Below are 18719 nucleotides of genomic sequence, written 5' to 3' on the forward strand. Positions count from 1 at the left end.
ATCACCTCCTGGAGCACAGAAGGCACGGTGCTGGAGGGTGTCACTATCCCACACTGGGTCCTACATCCCTTTCTTAGTGCTGCTTTTTTTCCTCTTTGTTTTGCTTCAGGCCATTTTTTCCCCAGTTCTCAAGGCTGCACAAGGACCCTGTCCCCATGCAGCCTTCCTTCACCCTATTAGAGCTGCCCCCCCTGCACAGGGCCCTATTTCCCCAGCCACCCCATATAGCTGACAGAGGCAAAGACATACCAGAGGTGTGCATAGCGATCGTGGTTAGATTTTATTGTCTTTTTTTTTTTTTAACCCATATTATTATTATTATAATACAAAATATACAGACTGGAGATGCCAAGCGGGTCGTGGGTCACCATGCCCTGGGACGGAGGGGGGGGGGGGGGGTCACGCCATGCCACTGCAGCGTGAGGGAGGAGGCATCTGCTCCGTGTGGGGGGGGACAGGAGGGGTAGGGGTCGGGGTACCTGCCCTCCCACCCAGGAGCAGGGCGGTGAGATGAAGAACATGTTGAATGAACCTAAAAAACACGGCACATCTGCAAGAGCTGGGCCAGGAGCGGTCCCGGTGGGGGTCAGCCCCATAGCTCAGGGCCCCGTGGGGCGGTTCGAGCTCTGACACCAGGGGCTCAGCCTGGGTGTGGGGCCCGGCCAGATGCTGGCCTTGCTGGCCCCGTCCCTATCCATCCCAGCTGCCCCTCAGCTGCTCGGGACATGGGGCTGGAGCAGCAGAGCCGGGGCTCCGGGCTCGGGCACATCCCCAAACCCATGGGGTTGCACAGAGGGGCTGGTGTGGGGTCATTAGCCCACAGCATCCCCATCCCAGATAGGACTTGGAGGTGTACGTGGGCAGGACAGGCGCACCTATGCACACCCAGCTCCCAGGAGCTGTTGGTGACAAACACGGAGAGCCCCAGCACCCTGCTCCATCCCCAGGGCCCTCAAGGAGGTTACACCTCGGGGCACGGCCATGATGGGAGGGGGGACTGAGCCCGCTCTGCACAGCATCAGATCCTGCGTTGACTTTCTCCTGGCCCCCAGCACCAGGCAGCACCAGTGGGGACCCCCAGCCAGCAGGTGTTCAGCCTGCTGGCATGGCCACAGCGTGCCAGGAAAGAGCAGGGTATGGGAGCAGGTGAGGACAAGCAGGAGAGTCCCAATACAGCCCCTCCGTGCTGCAAACACTGGCAGAAGCACAGCTGTGATGCCCAAGGGCCAAGGTGGCCACAGCCAGAGCTGTTCCCCACATCCCAGCTGCGTGTCCTTGGGTATGGGGTGAAGGGGCTGAGGCTGCAACCCCCTCCCCAGCCCTGCTCTGCATCCTCCCTCCTGGGAGGCATCGTGGGGTCCCTGCAGTCCCCTTCTCCCCCAACTAAGACCCTAACCAGGTCCCCCAGGAGCAGGGTTTGCTGCCCACAGCTCACACAGCAATTAACCCTGGGTGGACAAGGAGAGGGATAGGCGAGGAGGGTGCCTCCTGTCCCACGTACAGGACATGTCCCCATGTCAGGGCATGGCTGGGGCAGGGGAGAAAGCCGAGGCACTGGTGCCCGCTGCAAGACTCTTTATTAGTTCCTAGACAGTGGTGCTGGAGGGTTTGGGCTGGAGCCAGTGCTGGGGCTCCTGGGGAGGGTTGGGGTGTGGGGGCTGTGGCTACCTGGGATGCTGTGCACAGGGGAGCCCCTACAGCAGCCCGAGGATGCAGCATTCCCTCAGGGATCGGGTGCAAGGATGCCCGCCAAGGCCAGATGCATGCCCTGTGCTAGTTGTGCCCACACTCCAGCATCTGGGGGCACCTGCGTGGGGCCCCCTGAGGAAAGCAGGGCCGGCCCAGGGGGAGGGAATGTCCCGGTGCCGACCACATCTCCGGGTGGCAGCCAGCAGCGGGGAGGCTCGAAGGAGAAGTCGAGAGAGAAGCAGGTTCTGGGCCCGGTGGCAGGAGAGCTCGGCTGGAGGCAGGTCCGGGAGCTAGATCACGTTGTCGAAGAGCTGCATGGACCGCATGATGTTCTCGTCCTGCGGGGAGGAGCGGGGGGATTGGGGCACAGAGCGGCTCTCGGGGCAGCTCTCCCCAAACCCGGTGTTACCCCATGGCTCCCGTCAGGCAGCTCTGACCCACGGGACGGGAGCTCCAGGGATTACAAGCAGCGTTCAAGCTCTGCTGGGATGCCCAGTCCTTCTCATCCTGAGCAGAGCTGGGGGCACGGAGGGGTCCCCCAGGGGACAGGGAGGTGGCCCAGCCCCAGAGCGGAGCTGGTGGTGGCTTTACCTTCTGGCAGGACTCCAGGAACTCCTCGATCGTCACCACGCCGTCTTTGTTTCGGTCCATTTTCTGCAGACAAGCACAGCACGGAGGGCATGGCAGGGAGGGCCCCAGCCCAGCCCTGGTCCCACGGGGGCTGGACACAGCACACCCACCCTGAGCCCCCTCAAGCACCAGGCAGGACCAGGGTGACATATTCTTGTCCTGGCTCCAGCATTGCTGCTCGCTCGAGCCCCTTTCATCCCCAGCACGGGGCGTTCTCCGCGCGCCAGGTTTGGGGCAGGCACCACAAAGCCCCGCTCACCTGGAAGAAGTTCTCCACGTGCTCCCGCGGCGCCTCCTCCCGCATGGCCGGGTAGGTGTACTTGCCCATCATGTCGTAGATGGACTTCATGATGTCCAGCATTTCCTGGAGGGAAGGGAGCAGGGCTGCAGGGTGGACACCGGGCTTTGCCTCCGCCCAGTCCCCAGCCCTTTGGGGTCCTGTTCATGTCCCCAAAAGACCTGCAAGGTGCTCGAGTGCATTCCTGCACGTGGCGTGGGTCACGAAGCCCGCACCCACCCGCCAGCCCAGAGACACGCCGGTGCTGTGGGGTCGGGGGGGCCTGACCCCATACACAGACCTGTTCGTAAAGCCGAGCTAGGTGGGTATCAGCACCCACCTCTTTGGTGATGCAGCCGTCTTTGTTCAGGTCGTAGAGGTTGAAGGCCCAGTTCAGGCGGTCGTCGATGGTGCCCCGCAGGATGATGGAGAGCCCGGACACAAAGTCCTGCAAGGACAGGAGGCGGGGGGGGGGTCACAGCCATGGGGGGGGCTCAGAGACGCTGTGCATCTTTCACCCCACCCAGAAAAATTATTTTTTTATATTGCTTTTCACTGTTTTTCCCACTTCCTCAGGGAATTTAACAAACTCCCCCAGCACCCGTGAAGCTGCACACCCGTCTGGGCAGCCCAGCCTGCGGTACCCAAATGGATCAGCCCCCCCCGAGCCACCCCCCAGCCCCTCCTCGGCTCACCTCGAAGCTGACGGAGCCATCGTGGTCGGTGTCGAAGGCATTGAAGAGGAAGGTGGCGTACGTGCTGGAGTCTGGGGGAGGCGGACAGTGAGGCGGGGGGGGGGATGCCAGTCCCATGGCCCCGCGGGGGCACGGGGATGGGGACCTGCACTTACCTCCCTGCGGGAAGAACTGTGAGTAGATCTGCTTGAAGTTCTCTTCGTTAACGATGCCGCTCGGGCACTCCTGCCAGGGGAAATCACGGTGTCACCCCATCACCACGGGGCTGGCTCGGGGTTCCCTTTCCCTAAAGCCCTGCAGTTTCCCCCCCCCCCCAACCCCCAAAGACCTCCTGGATGCTGCTTTCACCTCCAAGCCTTCACAAGCCCCGGGCACCAGCCAGGACACACAGCACCCCCGAGGGCTACTCACGTTCTTGAAGCCTCGGTACAGGACCTGCAGCTCCTTGCGGGTGAACTTGGTCTGCTCCTGGAGCTGCTCCAGCCCCTCGGGGCGGTGGCAGACGGTGGAGAGCTCAAACTCATCCTCGACGCTGTCTGCAAGGAAGCCGGTGGGAGAGAGGGCGGCTGAGGCCAGCGCCGTGCTGCGGGCAGGAGATGCGCTTTGCACCGCACGGCCCCCGGTGCCCGCTCAGGGCGACAGCTTTTTGGGGTGTCCTGATGAGCCAGGGCTGGGTGTACGCCAGGAGGGGATGCTCGGAGACAGCCTGGGTGGCACCGGGCTGCTGCCCCCCTCCAGCCCAACGTACGGCCCAGGCTGGGCGTGGAAAAGCCCCCAGTGCATCTGCCCCACGGAGCTGAGACCCTGGATGCCCACATGTCCGTGCTGCACTGGGATTCGTATCTGGCAAGAGGGCTGCCCCCCACCCCAAACACCCCCCAGCCTTGTCTGGACCCCGTCCTGCCCTCTGCGCCCCCCTCGCCACCCACAGCTTCTCCCCATCCCTTTATCCTTGCCCCCCCATACTCACCTCTTCCCTGGGGGGGGCTCGGCTCATACCGTGGGGCAGGGAGACCCCCGGTCAGGCTCTCCCGAAGTGCCAAATGCACCCAGAGCAGGTTGGGGGGGCTCTGTCCCTGCTCAGCCCCCTCCCTCCCCATCGCACCTCCATCTCCATACCAACACCGAGCTTCCAGCCACATCCCCCAGCCCTTCAACCGGCACCGGGGCGGGGGGGTCCTGCCACCCCCAGCCAGCTCCAAAGAGGGTCCAACCACCGTGCATCCCTTGGCAGCCACTCCAGGGCGCTGGAAAGGGTACAAACAGCCCGGGAGCAGGCAAGGAGCGAGGTGGGTGCAGAGCCCATCGGATCGGACCCCTCCGGGGGCAGGATTGATCCTGACCCCCCCCCCCCCCCCCCCCCCAAAGCCGCGGGGCAGGGGGGGCGGCAGCCAGCAGCGCGGCTGGGGACACACACACACAAAGGCAAGAAGAAGCAACTTGCTTTCGCTGAGCGAGGGGATGGATTTGGGCCGGCAGCAGGGCAGCAGTTTGAGGAATCGCTGCTTCAGCGCTTTTTTAGTTTGGCCCGGCGGGTTGCCTGGAAGAAAGAAGGAGTCACCGAGCAGAAGAAGAGTTAACGGAGCAGCGGCCCCCGGACCCGGGGCGTCCGGCGGGGGGGGCGAGCGGGGCCGCAGGCAGCTCATGCACACGGGGACACGGAGCAGGGAGGCAAAGCCCAGCCCAGGCTCTGCTCGGCCTTTCTGCTCCATCCCAGGACCAACCCGGCACTGCTGCTTCCCGTCTTGGAAGGGCCAAGGGCTGAGCACCCATGCCCAGCACCTCCGTGCACCCATGGGAGCACGCCAAGGACGCAGCAGAGATGCCCAGCAGCCCAGGGGACGGCAGGGCCAAGCTCTGCCTGTTAGCCCCAAAGCCAAATGCTGCTCCCTGGGGACCTTTCCGCACAGGGCTGTTGAGCGTTGAGCTCCAGCTGGCATCCTCACGGGGTGCTGCACCCTCCCCGGGGCGCAGGGCCGGGTTTGGTCCCGCTGGCCCTCGAGGGCCGAACGCGAAGCATGCGCCCAGCCCAGCCATGCAGCCCCGCTGCCACGTGCACCCCGAGCCCGGGACCCTGGGTGAGGACAGCCAGGAGGGGACGGGGAGCGGGGCTTTTGCCTTTTCCAGGGGTCCCCCGCATCACCCTGGCCACTGCCATCGCTTCTGGGTGGCCCTGATTAAACAGCGGGTCCCCTCGCTCTGCAATCCCCCCCTGCCACCCCCTCTATGCCCCATCCTGACCCCACTGTTGGCCCACGGCCACGCACCCGCTCCCCCCTTCGCCCAGGGCCCCGCAGGCTGCTGCAAGCCAGCAAACGGCGCAGGATGGGCAGCGCAGGCGGGGTGGGGAGGAAGAGGAGGGGAGGAAGGCCGTGCTGGGCTCCAGGCCCCAAAGGCAGGCAGGCGATGGGCTGGGAGGTGCGAAGTCCCTTTGAACTCACGGCAGGGCAGGTGGCACCAAGGCTTTCAGGTGATGGAGATGGCTCTAAGAGTCAGTGGCCAAGCCAGCAGGATGTCACACAAATGTCACACGAAGCCACTCAGAGAGGGCAGAGGGTGACAGAGGCAAGGGTGAGGGCCAGCACCTCGGTGCTGGCAGGACCACGTAGCCTGGTCCCGTCTACAGGTGAGGAAAGAGGGTTTTTTCCTTCCTCAAAGCGAGCATCAGTTGTGCACAAAGCATGATTTTTGCCCCAGCTACTTTTATGGGGTTTAATTCACAGAGGGACATCGTACCTTCAGCCTGCCAGGGATGCTCCGGACCCAGGCCTGTCCCCGGCAGAGCCGAGCTGCGGGACCAGCCCTGGGGGTTTGGAGCAGCCCCAGGATGGGACGGGATGGACGGACAGAAGGACACGCAGCGCCGGTGGAGGGTGGGAGGAAACCACACAGCGAGAGATGCAACAGAGAGTAAACCGTGGTTGGACTCACAGGGGCAGCAGGTATAGGCACGTGCAGTAGGTCAGGTCGGGTGCAAGTTACACTTTAGTTTGTTATAAAGAAGGAAAAAAGAAAAAAAAAATAATAATGTGGGCATTTTCTTAAGGAGGAAACAGAACAGGGCACGATTCCGGGGGACCCGGGGCAGGGGAGGGAGCGGGTTCAGCACATGCAGCTTAACAAGGAGAGGGGCGACCGGGGCTGGGGCTTTGCTGTCCTGGCTTTGGTGCGCCCGAGGGCTCTGCTGGGGACGACACGCTGTCCCCTTGCTGTCCCCAGCACCCTGGCTGTGACACGGCTCTGGCAGAGGACGGGGAGCATCGCCCTGCCGCTGCCAGCCCCCGGCACACGGCTCCTTTCCAAGCGTCCCCGAGAGCTGTCGAGTGGCTGGCACAGAACGAGCAAACGGCAAGCGCTGCCGGTGTTTTATCTGCCACGGGAGGCCTGCCGGGTTAAGTGGCTTGTCGCCTCCCATGCATCACTCCATGGCCCAGCGACTTCAAAACGCACGCACCAACCGAGCCTCCGAATTTGGGTGGCATCTGCAGGGAAAGGGATTCCCCATCCCCACCTCCACGTGCTGAAACGAAGCCTGATGGGCACGGGCTCTGCGAAGGGACCCACAGACTCAGCTCTGTGCTGACCCCCAGCAGCTGATGAGCTCTTGGGGCCGGATCCAGATCTTCCTGCGGGGCTGGCGTCCCTTTTCCCCGAGCCTGGGCTGCTCCCTGGTGTCCCCAGGGAGGAAGCAGGACCTGGGGCAGCCCCACATGTAGCCACATCCCTGCCCTCCCCGGGAGCCACGGCCACCAGCATCCTCCTGCTGAGAGCAGATCTGCGGCTGGGGAGACCTGGTCACAGCACCCTCCTTCTGGAGGAGACCCTACAATAACACACCAGCAGGCAGTGCCAGAACTCCCCCTTGCTCTCCTTAACCCCATAACACACGCTCACAAGGCAGAGACCGAGCTGCCCCAGTCGCCGGGGGTGCAGGATGAGTCCTGCAGCAGCAGCAGCTCTACAAATGGCCCTCATCACTCAGCGGTGACAGATTCGAGTGTAACAGGGCCCGAGGTGCTTGCCGTGGCTGCAAGAGCCAGGAGGCACCAGACGGTCATCCATTAGGAGTGAAATCAGGGCTGGCATTGCCCGGGGAATAGTCCCCGTCCTGGGGGTGGGCACCCAGAGCAGCAGGGCAGAGTTCATGGGACAGCCGAGCTGGGATACAGGTGCCAGAGAACAGCGGAGCCCTACAAAACCCCTGCGCAGGGACACGTCCTGCCCCATCCATCCTGCCCCATCGCCCCTATCCACACATCCTCTGTTCCATCTCCCACCTCGAGATCTGCCAGCATGGAGGGGAGGCCATCCGCAGCCCCTTTCCCTCGCAGCATCCTCAGCACCGGCTGGGATGGGGCAGAGGGAGACTCACGAGCCCCAAATCACACCCGTGCAAGGTCTGCCAGCATCTATCTTCATCCGAGACAGGGCTGCTGGTGGCACAGAGCAGGAAGGCAGCCAGAGGAGACGAGACAAGCCGGAGCACTGAGCAGCTCTCCGCACTCCTGCCCTCTCCAGGCACAAGCAACAGGTCCTGCATCCCTCGCCCTGACATATTTGGGGGTCCTTGTGCTGGCTGCATCCAGCCCTGCCCTCAGCACCCACATCCCCATGCAGGGAGCGCAGCACCCGCTGCAGCCCATTGCCCCTCGGGCAGGATGAAGGGGCCGGGGGCTCTTTCAGCCACGCTCCCCCCAGAGGCACCAACCCTGCAGCAGTGGGGGAGCTTTCCCCACGTGGTGCTGTACCCCACAACCATCCCGCCCTGTCCCCAGCTCCTACACCTCTCCCCCAGCGCTTTTCCCCACCATCTGACAAAGCACCCCCAGACCCCAACACTCCTGATAGCCTCCGTCCCCCCCACATAACTGCACCCCAATACCGTTCCCCAGCCTCATGCTCCCAGATACCCCACTCCCTGGCATCCTGCACCCCAACACCCCACATCCCAATGCCCCATATACCCCCACCCCAGCATCTTTGTTACCCTTACACCCCGATGCCCCCCAACACCCAAGCACCACAAAGCTCCCAAACACCTCACACCCCAACCCCCAGACACCCCAATGCCCCAGACGCCCTAGGCACCATCCTACACCCTAATGCCCCCCAAATGCCCCCAAACACACTAAGCCTCCCCTGAGCACTTCGCAGCTCCTGTGTACATGCTGTGGACGTGCTGCCCCAGGACAGGAGGTGAGGAGCAAGTCCACCACAACATCCACATCCCATTGCGCCCCCGTCCCCATTGCGCCCCCGTCCCCATTTTCGTCCCACCTCCCCCGGTCAGGTCGATGATGCCCAAGGCGTGGAGCAGCTTGAGGCTGGAGCAGAGCAGCAGGATGATGCCCACCGTTTGCAGCCCCTGAGGGTCCCAGGGTGCCCCATTAACCGACATCCCCCCGCCGTGCAGCCCCAGCTAGTCCGGCAGCAGCAGACCTGGTGAGGCAGGAGAGGGCAGGGCAGGGGAGGGGAGGGGAGAGCTGCCTCGGCCCTCCCTCTCCCCGCCCCGGCACCCTCCGGGGTCCCTCGGGGCACCCGGGGGAGGGCAGAGCCCGTGCATGGACCCAAGGGACTTCAGGGCCAGCTCTGAGCCCAGATCCCACAGGCACCCCACTGTTGGTCATCTCCACACCCCCGGCCCTAAAAGCCGTGCTGTGGGGGCCGCAGAGCGGGTGCCAGTGCATGCATAGATTGCATGTCAGGCTGTCCCTGCCTGCCACCCCAAAAGCAATGTGTGGTGGCAAAGACCCCAGAGCCAAGCTACACACGGGGACTCCCCCAAGCTCCCCGCTCACCGTACTGGGATGGTACTGTGCCCCATCCCACACCAACAAACCCGTCCCAACACCCTCCCATACTCTCTGAATTTCCTATTTTATCTCTAGCCTGCGATTTTCTCACCTCCTCGTGGCCGAGGGACCTCCCTGCCCCTCCGTCACAGCCCACCCCTGGTGCAGGACGCAGCCCCGTTTCCAGCCGTGTCCCCTCGCTCCCCTCACCGGGCACATCAGCGACACACAGCGAGAGCCCGGCCGGAGGGAATCGGGAGGGAAGCAGTGTGAAAAGTGATTAACGCGAGGCCGGAGGGAGAAGAGATTCAACAAGCTAATTACGTCTGGCTGGGCTGAGCGGGACGTGACACCGGTGCAAGCCGCAGGCACCGCGGTCCTCGGGGACGCTCAGTGCTGGAGAAGTGCCCCGGTCCGGCCCCAGCTGCAGGGGTTACAGGAAAGGGGTTCAGGATATGGGGCCAGGTCCTGAAATGAGGACACACACCCCAGCCCCAGCTTCCATAGGTCGCTGCCCCTTTCCATCCCTCTTTGTGAGCAGCTCTCTCCTGATTCAGCAGCCAGTCCCTGCCCAGACCAGCTGAAAGCCCCTGGGAAAGGCAAGGCAAAGGCTAAAGCTGCTGCGCACGGGGAAATCCCTGGTGCATCCCAACCCAGGGACCCCCAGACTTCAACCTGGAGCACCTGTAGCCACGCCAGGCTGGGATTTGGTGTTCCAAGAACTCCCCCAGCTGCAGCCAGCTCTCACTGACCTCTCCAGGACCGCCCAACCTGCCAGGACTGATGACACCCTGACCCCCGGGGACACCTGGCACCATGCCCCAAAGAGCTGGTCCTTCCCACGGCCGAGGCACTGCACTCCTGCCAAAGGCATTCCTGGAAATCAGGAGGAAAACGGGAGGAAAGCAGGGCTGGGCGCAGGGCTTGGCGTTCTCCAGCACCGTGGGGATGCTCGAGGCCTCGCAGCCTGGATGCAGACCTGGTGCACGGCCCCCATCCTCTACTTTCTCCCTCCCCGGAGGGATATTTACCCTGAGTTAGGCACCAGGAGGGTGCTCTGGAGGGGCTCAGCATCCTCCCCAGCCCCACGTCCTTAACAGCATCCAGCCAGTAGCCCCCCGAGGAGGGCAGTGGCCAGCTCACCCCATGCTGGGGGCTCTCCAAGACGACCCCCTCCTGCCCACCTTGGGGCCAGGGCACTCATCATCCTGCTGCTTGCGGCCTGCAGCTTCATCTAACATTCACCCAAGGCTCGCTTACGCGGGCGGCTCTCCCAGCCTTTTATCTGCCTGCCCGCCCCTCCTCCCAGCCAGGCCCAATTGCTCCTCGCTGAATTATTGATATCGCACTTCGGGAGCCAAAATCAATAGCGTTTTTCTTCGCCTGCCCCTCCTAAGCGTTCGGCCAGAGCGGGCTTTTGGCAGGGGCTGGGAGCAGAGCAGTGCCAGCCCAGGGCTGGGGCCAGGCTGGTGGCACTGTGACGAGGCCTGGTGGTGATTAACCGGCTGATAAACAACGCTGGGGCCGTCATCAACCGCCCTGACCTCCTGGAGTGCAGCGTGCCCATGGGAGACGGCGGCGGCTGCTTCCAGCAGACACTGGATGTGATGCCAAGGAGGACATGCAGCTGAGAACGGGTTGCTCAGGGCCTCATCCCGCTGGTTCTGGGAGCCCACCAAGGCTGGAGACCCCCCAGCCTCGTCCCACTGCCCGCTGTGGTCCCCCCGGTGTTGGGGACAGGGTCTCACTGCAAGATGCTCCCCTTGGGGATGGGTTTTTTTGTAGGTCTCCTCCTCCGGAGCTCCATCCCCAGCCCACCACCACGGCCCCAGTACAGCACCAACACAGCCTGGGCGCTGGGATGGGGCAGGGGGGCCCAGCCACGGCCCCAGCACCCCCAGGCAGGGGAAGCAGAGCCACAGGCGGTGTCGATGGCCCCAAGCGGATGGCAGGGCCCCATATCCATTAGCAGCTCCAAGCCATTAGTGTAGGGTTTCAGGCTCTTTGCGGTCCCTGGACTGTCGCTGCCAGCCCGGCACGGCTGGTAAACAACAGCAAGGCAGGGGACTCAGCATTTCCCCACCCCAAACACCCCCTGAGATGATCTCCAGAGAGCAAAGCATCCTACCTGCCACCTCCTGAGCCTGGGGGGTGACCCAGCTCCTGCCACAAGGCACAGCACCCAACGCACAGCACCACGACCCAGCTCCATGTCAGAAACCACAGCCCTGCCCCGATTCTCTGCCTCTCGAGCAGGGCGTTCCTCGCTCCTGCCTTCCCCTGTTTGGTGATGGAGCAATTGCTGCCAACGCGGGGCACCTGGGCCCCCCCTCCTGTCCTCACAGCTGGGCAAATCCCTGTGCCCCCCGGTGTCCCCGCACCGCACGGTGACACCATGTCCTCCTGGGGCTGAGGGAGGACTGAGGGTTTCAGGGGTGTGCCACCATCCCTCCCGTCCCCTCTGGAGGACGCAGGACCCCTTCCCTGCCTCCTGCCTCGGACAGGCAGTGTCACTTGCGGGGGACGTGGAGCGTCTCCAGGGGACAGAGGAGCAGGGCTCAGCCGCACGGGTCCGGGGCCAGCTATCCTGCGCCTCCCAACAGGGTTGGGACCGGGGGGTTCCTCTTTACCTCCCCGTCCCCAAAGCAGCTTGGAGTCAGCGTGCTGCCGAGCAGCCTCGACCAGCACCACCAATTCCAGTACAAAGATTTGGGTAGCTGCAGGGGGAAACCAAAGCAGAGGAATGGGGAGAAACCAGGGTCTGAATCACCCCCTGGGCACGGCCATCCCCTGCCCCGGCACGCCACCAAACTCAGCAGACGCCCCACCAGCCCTGTGCCACACCAGGTCCTGCCCCTCCCCATGTCCCCATACACCAGGACCCTGCACGGGGTGGGCAGGACACCCCACACCCACGCTGGCACCCCCCTGCTCGCCCCTACGAGCTGCAGACACCACGTCCCAGCACTCCACAGCCATCCCAAGAGCATCATTTGGGGCAGCTCCGGGCTTCCCCGCATGGCCAGGTTCCCTGGGGGGTGGGCACCCCTCTGATGTCCCCCCGTGTCCCCAGGAGGGGCCAGCACCCCCCGCACCGGTTACCTTCCAAGGACACGGGCTCGAAGAGGCCGAACTGCTCCAGCACCTTGACGAAGAGGACCAAGACCACCAGCACCGCGATCATCTCGAGGCCTTCCAGGTTCATGGTGGGGGCGTCTCATGGCCCCGCGCCCCTGTCCCCCCTCCCCGCCGCCTGTCCTGGAGCCCCCTCACCCCGACGCAGCGGCTGCCGGACCACGCATCCCTGGGGACCGCTGTCCCCAGGGGGGGTGGTGGCTGTCACCCCTCTTCTTGGGGACGTCTGGGGGCGTGCAGGGGGTCAGCACGGGGCTGTCACGGGCGGCTCCAGGAGCTGAGAGCCAACAGCCCGGGCAAAGCAGGGCCGTGCCTGCGCGTGAGAGCGGAGAGAGGCCAAGCGGGGGGGTGGGGGGTGGCGGGCTGGGGGGGCAGGAGGCATGCCCTCCCATCCCAATGACACCACCGCCATCGATTTGCTTAATGCAGTTGCTAAGGAAACGGGCCGCAGATATTAAAAGGCATTCGGTTCCCGGGGGGGGGGGGGGGGACACACGGTGGGGACAGGACGCTGGGCACCGGGTAAACATCCAGGACGGGGATGACTCAGGTTTGTCCTCTGCGCCCCCCCGTGCCCCATGGGGACCAACCTGGCCAGCACCCCGAGGGGCCAGGCCCCCACAACCCTCTCCTGGGGACAGGCTGGTGTCCCATCTGGATGGCACTGGTGGCACAGGGCTGGCCAGGTGCTGAGCAGCGGGACCAGCACCCAAAAACCACGGGGTGGTGGGGGCCGCACCCCAAATCTCTTCATCTGCCCCCACCGCCTGGTCCCCACCCCAAAGCAGCCCCCTAGGACGTGTCCCCACTTCCAGGAGCATCCAGACCCAGCAACAGGCAGCAGAGGGGTGGAAGCAGGGGCTGCCCCCACGTCTTCCCGACCCCCGGGGCAGGATGGAGCCCGGGGCACGGGGAGCCCGAGGGACCCTGCCAAGGTCACGCAGCAGCGGGCGGAGGAGCCGGGCGTCCGAGTGCCTCCAGCAGGCAGCCAGCGGGGCTATATTTAGCTCCCATGCATTTTTTACAGCATCCCAGCCCTTGCTCCAAGGGTGGCCCGGTCCCACGTGCGGGGACAAAGCAAGAGCAGCCCCGGCACTGGTGAAGAAAGTGGGGAGCGGGGCTGCCCACCAGGAGCCTGCTGTTCTGCAGGGCCAGATCGGGGTGGGGTGGCCATGCCCAGGCTATAGGGCAGCCCCCTGCACAGCTATAGGGTCCTTCCACCTCCTGCAGATGGGACCACGGGGCAAACATGTCACCAGGGGATGAAATATCACGCCGGGACACGGGTGGTACCTGCTGGGCAAAGGGGACGGCGGAGGTGCTTGATGCTGGCAGCTCCCAGCAGGGTCACCCCACACCAACCTCCCCCCAGACCCCACAACCAGCCCAGGAGCTGCAGGTTTGTCCCCTGGCAAGGAGGTGGCTCCGTCCCAGGTGGCAGGGTGGCAGGGCCACCTAGCGGCTCCGTGCCACCGGGCTCGGCATCTCCTCCAGCCCCGGGGCCTCTGCCGCCAGCAGAAGATGCCAGCGATGCATCACAAGTGGCTTGGGGAGAGCAACGAAAGCCCTCCCCGGGGAAGCATCCCTCAGGCTGGAAGTTTGCAGGGCTGACAGCTCCTGTTCTTGGAAAGCGGCGAGTTTCCAGGCACTGAGGCTGGATTTTGCCAGCAGCAGCGGTGCTGGCTCCCAGCTTCACCTCTGCCCAGAGCGACTCCTCCGGGGACAGGGTGGCGCTGGCCTGTTGCGCTCTCGAAGGAAGTTTCCCCCTGAAGCAAACTGCATTTTTTTAAAGCCGCTTCTCTCGCTGAGCCCTGCCTGCATCCATCCGATCCTCTCCCCAAGCCTCCGGCTGCTCCCACGACTGGCGGCTGTCCCATGTGCTACAAGACTATTTAAGCAACCTAATTTTGGCCAGAAACAGCCCGAACACCCCCAGAGGAGCCCCTCCAGCCAGGACTTGTCCCAGGAAAGAGGGTCAGCTCCTCTGCAAGGGAATTGTCCCCCAGCTGGAGCTGCCCTGAGGACGGAGGGGACACATGGGACAAACCCATGGAGCCAGACCCACCGCCACCTCCAAGGGATGCTCAAATGGGCAGCCAAAACCCGCGCACCCCGGCAGAAGTGGGACAGGGCTGTGCCCCCCAGCCCGCTCAGGAGCATCAGGCCCAGCGTTCGGCCACGCCATGGGAAGAGCCCGGAGGCCCTGGCAGATCCGTGCTGGCAGAGGTCACACGGGTGGATGGATAAATGTGTGCCCCGGGCAGCAGAAGCTCTGCACAGCCCCGGACACGCAGTGCCAGGGCCACCTCTCGTGTCACACCCCGCTGCTTGCCTTGGGGTGTCACCCTGCCACGCACCCAGAGTGTACATCCCACCGCAGCGGGGTTCACCAGCAAAACTGGGACCCCCGCGACCGCCCACAGCCCAACACAGCAGGCGAGGAGCCGAGATGTAGGTCATGCCCAAAGGGACCAAGAGCCCTAAAACACAAGTTGGGGCCCCCAGCATCACCAATTTGCTCCGAGGTGGAACGGGAACCACCAGGGTGCTGCCTGCATCCCCATCCCACTGCATGGGGTACCCGGACGCCCCCCCGCAGCAGGCACTGGCTGCTCTCACGCAACAGGACCGGGACAGGAGGTGATCAAATGACTCAGGAGGACAACGAGGTGCCCCAGGGAGAGGTCCCTGATGTCTCTCTCCCACACCAAGTGCCCAAGTCACCCCGCCACCTGGCTCGTGGAGGGGACGGGATGGCCCCCATGTCCCCAACCCCGTACCTTCGATGCCGCTGATGATTTTGAAGCAGCGGGTGGTGAACCAGTATGAGATGAGGAGGAGGATGGCGATCAGGGAGGCATAGAGCAGGCTGTCGTTGTGCAGGGATGTCCTCTCCATGGCTCCATCCCCAGCACCCGCTCAGCACCCCCAGCCCAGCCCCACCACGCTATCTGGGGCAGCCCTGCCCCGGCAGCCCCCGCCGCGGGAGCCGGCCACGGCGGGCAGGGAGGCGGGCACGCAGGCAGGTAATTGGGGGCGGCGTGTGAGAGCCAGGCTCCCAAACCAATTACCTTAATTGTGCTCAGGCAGCACATGGCAAACAGTTAAAAATAACCCTGCCGGCCCCGGGGGGAGCCTGGCACCATCAGGCAGAACAGCGAAGCAGGGGGCCGAGGGGGGCTGAGCATGGGCAGGGCTCGCTACACGTGTGGCCATCGCCGTGGCACGAAGGCTGCTCCGAGTTTGCCAGCTCCCGGTGACCCCAGCAGGAGGATCACAGGCTGAGGAAGGGCTCAGCTCCTTGATGTTGCCCCGCTGGAGGAGCTGGGAGTCCTGGAAACTGGGATCCCCCGGGGGGATGATGCTGCAGCCCAGCAGCAGCCAGTGCCGGGATGTCCGCCGGGATGCGCGTGCCCGTCCTTGCTGCAGACACCGCGCCTCGAAGGAAGGCATCTCTGCATCAGCCTTGCCTGCCTGGAGAGCTGGGTCTGGCAGAGAGGTGCAAGAATCTCATCCCCTGACCCCCTGCGTTTGGGATCAGCCTCATCTTTTTTCATCTTGGAGCCAGACCCACCTGCCTGGCTCCTGTCCTGCAATGCCAGGGGACAACTCACAAGCCCCAAACCCCACAGGACAACCCGCACGCATGCCTGAGACACCTCCAGTCCCCAAACCGCTCTCAGCCCCATCGGCCACCCCACGGGACACGTACCTGGGGAAGATGCCAGACCCAGGTGTTTCACCCCAACACCTCCCTGCGCACGAGATGTCCCATCCCCAGCCCTGCAGCTACCCCAGGGACGTGGCCACCCCACGTGGGGCGAGGAGCACAGCATCACCCCGCATTCCAGTACCCCCAGCACATTCCCATGGCTCAGCAATGGAGAGAGGGGCATGTCCCTGGCGCAGCCCTGGCCGGACGTGCAGCCCAGGCTGGCACCGTGTCCGTGCCACCCGTCCCACTTTGGGCTGTGACAATAACAGCCGGGAAGCATTTCTCCCCACCAGCCACCCCCACCCCGGTGCTCCAGCGCTGCCAGAAGCCTGGCCCTGACACCCAGCTAAAATTAAGCCCCCCTGCCAGCCACCCGCTGTGTATAAATAGCAGTGCCCAGCAGCAGGGTTTCTTGCCCCAAAGCAGCTCTGTTCGCACCGTGTGCCAGGGGTGCACGCGGGACAAAACCCAGAGCTGGTCCTCGTCCCCATCCTCCAGCAGCTGGGCACGGGATGCTGCTGGAGAGAGGCAGCGGGTCGGGGGGGAGCAGGGTTTTCACCTATTTTCGAAGGGAACCATCTCTTAGGGGAAAATCACACGCCCTGACCACAGGACGGGTGCCCCTAGCCTGGTGCCACAGGGTGCTGGGGTGCAGTGGGGTTCGGTTGTCCCCTGGGACGTGCCATGGGACCAGTTGGGTCACGGTCCCCAGCACAGCTGGGCAACATCTGCCCAGCTTCCTCAGGTGCTGCCGAGCCCCCTGGGGGGCAGCCTGATGGATCGGAGCCTCTCTATTTTTTTTTTTTTTTGGTTCTCGGGGCCATCATCCATTAGGGAGAGTTAAATTTAGGTTACAGCTGATCCCTTATTACCTCGCTGCTAATCAGAGCGCGAGCAGATTATTAATAAGCACATTAAAATATTGGCGAAATGCTATTTCGGGGAGGTGAAGTCACAGTTTTAATCTGGTTAATTGATTGAGTCATTTCTCTTTCCCCCCCATCGGTGACCTGCCCTTGCCTAGCTCCCCGGGGTGCCTGGCCGGGGGTCATCCCCCCCTCCCCGGGTCCCTGTGGCCGGGCACCTGGTGCCCTCCCCGGTGAGCTCTGTGGCATCTCCTTAGCCTGTGCGGGGAGGGCAGAGGGGCTCATCCCCCCAAAAAAGGGGCAGATGGGGGGCACGGAGATTGGAGGGGGACAGCACCCCTTCGCCATGTGGACAGGAGCAGTGGCTGGAGAGGAGGAGATGCTGTGCAAACCCCACATCCCAGCCCCAAACTCCGAGCCTTGGTGGGGCACAGACCTGCCCAGCTTGGGATTTCCACCCACTCTGGCTTTTCCCCAGCGCAAAAGGACCCCAAGAAGAGGGCGAGCAGTGGCAGCTGGTGCCTTGCTGCCAGCCCTGCCCTCTGTGCCTGTCCCAGCCTGGCACGGCCACGGGGACAGCACGGGGACAAGCCCTTGGGGCTGCTCAGCATTGCACACGGGGGGCACCCGCTAGGGATCGGCCCCATAGAGCCCAACTGGGATGGGCAGGGAAGCCCAGAGCAGCAGGACGAGGACCTGGAGGACATCCCTGCGTGTCGGGGGACAGGAGCACCTCGAGGTGCCCCCGTCACCTGCAGCTCTGCCCTCGCACTCAGCTGACTCATCCTCTGCTCGGGACGAGCAGGATGGTGCCTGATGGAGATGGGGGCGGTCCCAGCGCTGCTATGGGACATGTGGACAGCGGGTGGCACGCCAGCTTGGCATGGCTCAGACGGGAGACGGCACTCCAGTGTCCCCACAGCCCTGCCACCAGCCCCCAGCACAGCACCACGGGTGCCCCCGCCTTCCCCGTGCCCCAGGGTCCGGGAGACACACGGATGAGGAGGGGACGGAGCCTGGCAGGATTTCTGTGGGCAGACTGGATCCTGGAGAAGGCGGCGCGAGTGCCAGCCCTGTTCCAAGGAGTGACGTGGCCACGTTGGCCCAGCAAGGCCTTCCCCGTGCTCCCAGCTCCTGGGCACCCCAGGCACGAGGGTGGCTCCTGCTCCACCCGCACCCCAAGAGCAGCGCAGGGCTTTGCCCCAAAGCAGGGACTGCCGCTGTCCCCGGGGTCACACACAGGCACACCAGGACCTCCCCGAGCCGTGCCCATGGCAGTTAGGAGGTGGCTCCTGGCCCTGACCAGACATGGGGTGGGACGGGGGGCTTGGCCGGCTTGCTGGCAGCAGACGGGGCTCAGGGAGGGCTGCGGGTCCTGCCACGGCTGTCCCATCCAACCAAGGGTCACACGGATCTGTCCCCAGGGCCAGGTGGCCTCCCAGGGCGGAGGGACAGGACCAGGGCACCCAGGCTGTGTCCCTGCCCCGGCCCCTGGGCACACCCAGGGCTTCTCCTGCAGCCCGGAAGGTGCAGAGAACACCTGGGGCATCAGGGAGGGGCGCGCCAGCTGCGATGGATGTGCACAGCGGTCCCCTCCCCAGCTAAAATATTCCTGGCACCCCAAGTCCTCAGGGGACCTCCGGGGGCTCTCATTACCCCTACAAGCATCTTTCACCTTGCTCCCCATGGGGCACGCTGCAATCCCCCCTGCCCGGGGCTGAATGTCTCAGCACCCAAACGCCCCCCCCCCCTCCCCAAATAACCCCGCAGACACGGCCCCACGGAGCCCCCCTCCTGCAGCACAGAGCCCCCTGCCCCCAGGGCGGCACCTACCTTGGGAGAGGGTCCCGGTGACGAACTGGTAGAAGAAGCGGATCACCCGGCCCAGCTGCCTCTTGCAGCGCTGCTGGCAGTGGCTCA

At 64.3% G+C, this 18719-nt stretch overlaps 1 protein-coding gene across 5 annotated transcripts in view; it reads right to left on the reverse strand.

Moving 5' to 3' along the window:
- Positions 1-1979: 1979 nt before the first annotated feature.
- Positions 1980-18719, reverse strand: part of KCNIP2 (potassium voltage-gated channel interacting protein 2) — a 30809-nt gene continuing 14069 nt past the window's right edge. Inside the window, exons 2-9 of one of the 5 annotated variants that reach the window (XM_035547777.1) lie at positions 4736-4831; positions 3703-3827; positions 3447-3516; positions 3292-3362; positions 2937-3044; positions 2579-2683; positions 2281-2343; positions 1980-2027 (exon numbers count right to left, since the gene is read on the reverse strand). In XM_035547777.1, the coding sequence (XP_035403670.1) occupies positions 1980-2027; positions 2281-2343; positions 2579-2683; positions 2937-3044; positions 3292-3362; positions 3447-3516; positions 3703-3827; positions 4736-4831 (686 nt within the window). Of the gene's footprint in view, positions 2028-2280; positions 2344-2578; positions 2684-2936; positions 3045-3291; positions 3363-3446; positions 3528-3692; positions 3893-4731; positions 4832-12185; positions 12289-18719 lie in introns of those variants that run through there. The other 4 variants (XM_035547776.1, XM_035547778.1, XM_035547780.1 and 1 more) reach the window with 4 other exon arrangements.

The sequence above is a fragment of the Cygnus atratus genome, chromosome 7 (genome assembly GCF_013377495.2).
Source record: "Cygnus atratus isolate AKBS03 ecotype Queensland, Australia chromosome 7, CAtr_DNAZoo_HiC_assembly, whole genome shotgun sequence".
In the NCBI taxonomy this organism is placed as follows: Eukaryota; Metazoa; Chordata; class Aves; order Anseriformes; family Anatidae; genus Cygnus; species Cygnus atratus.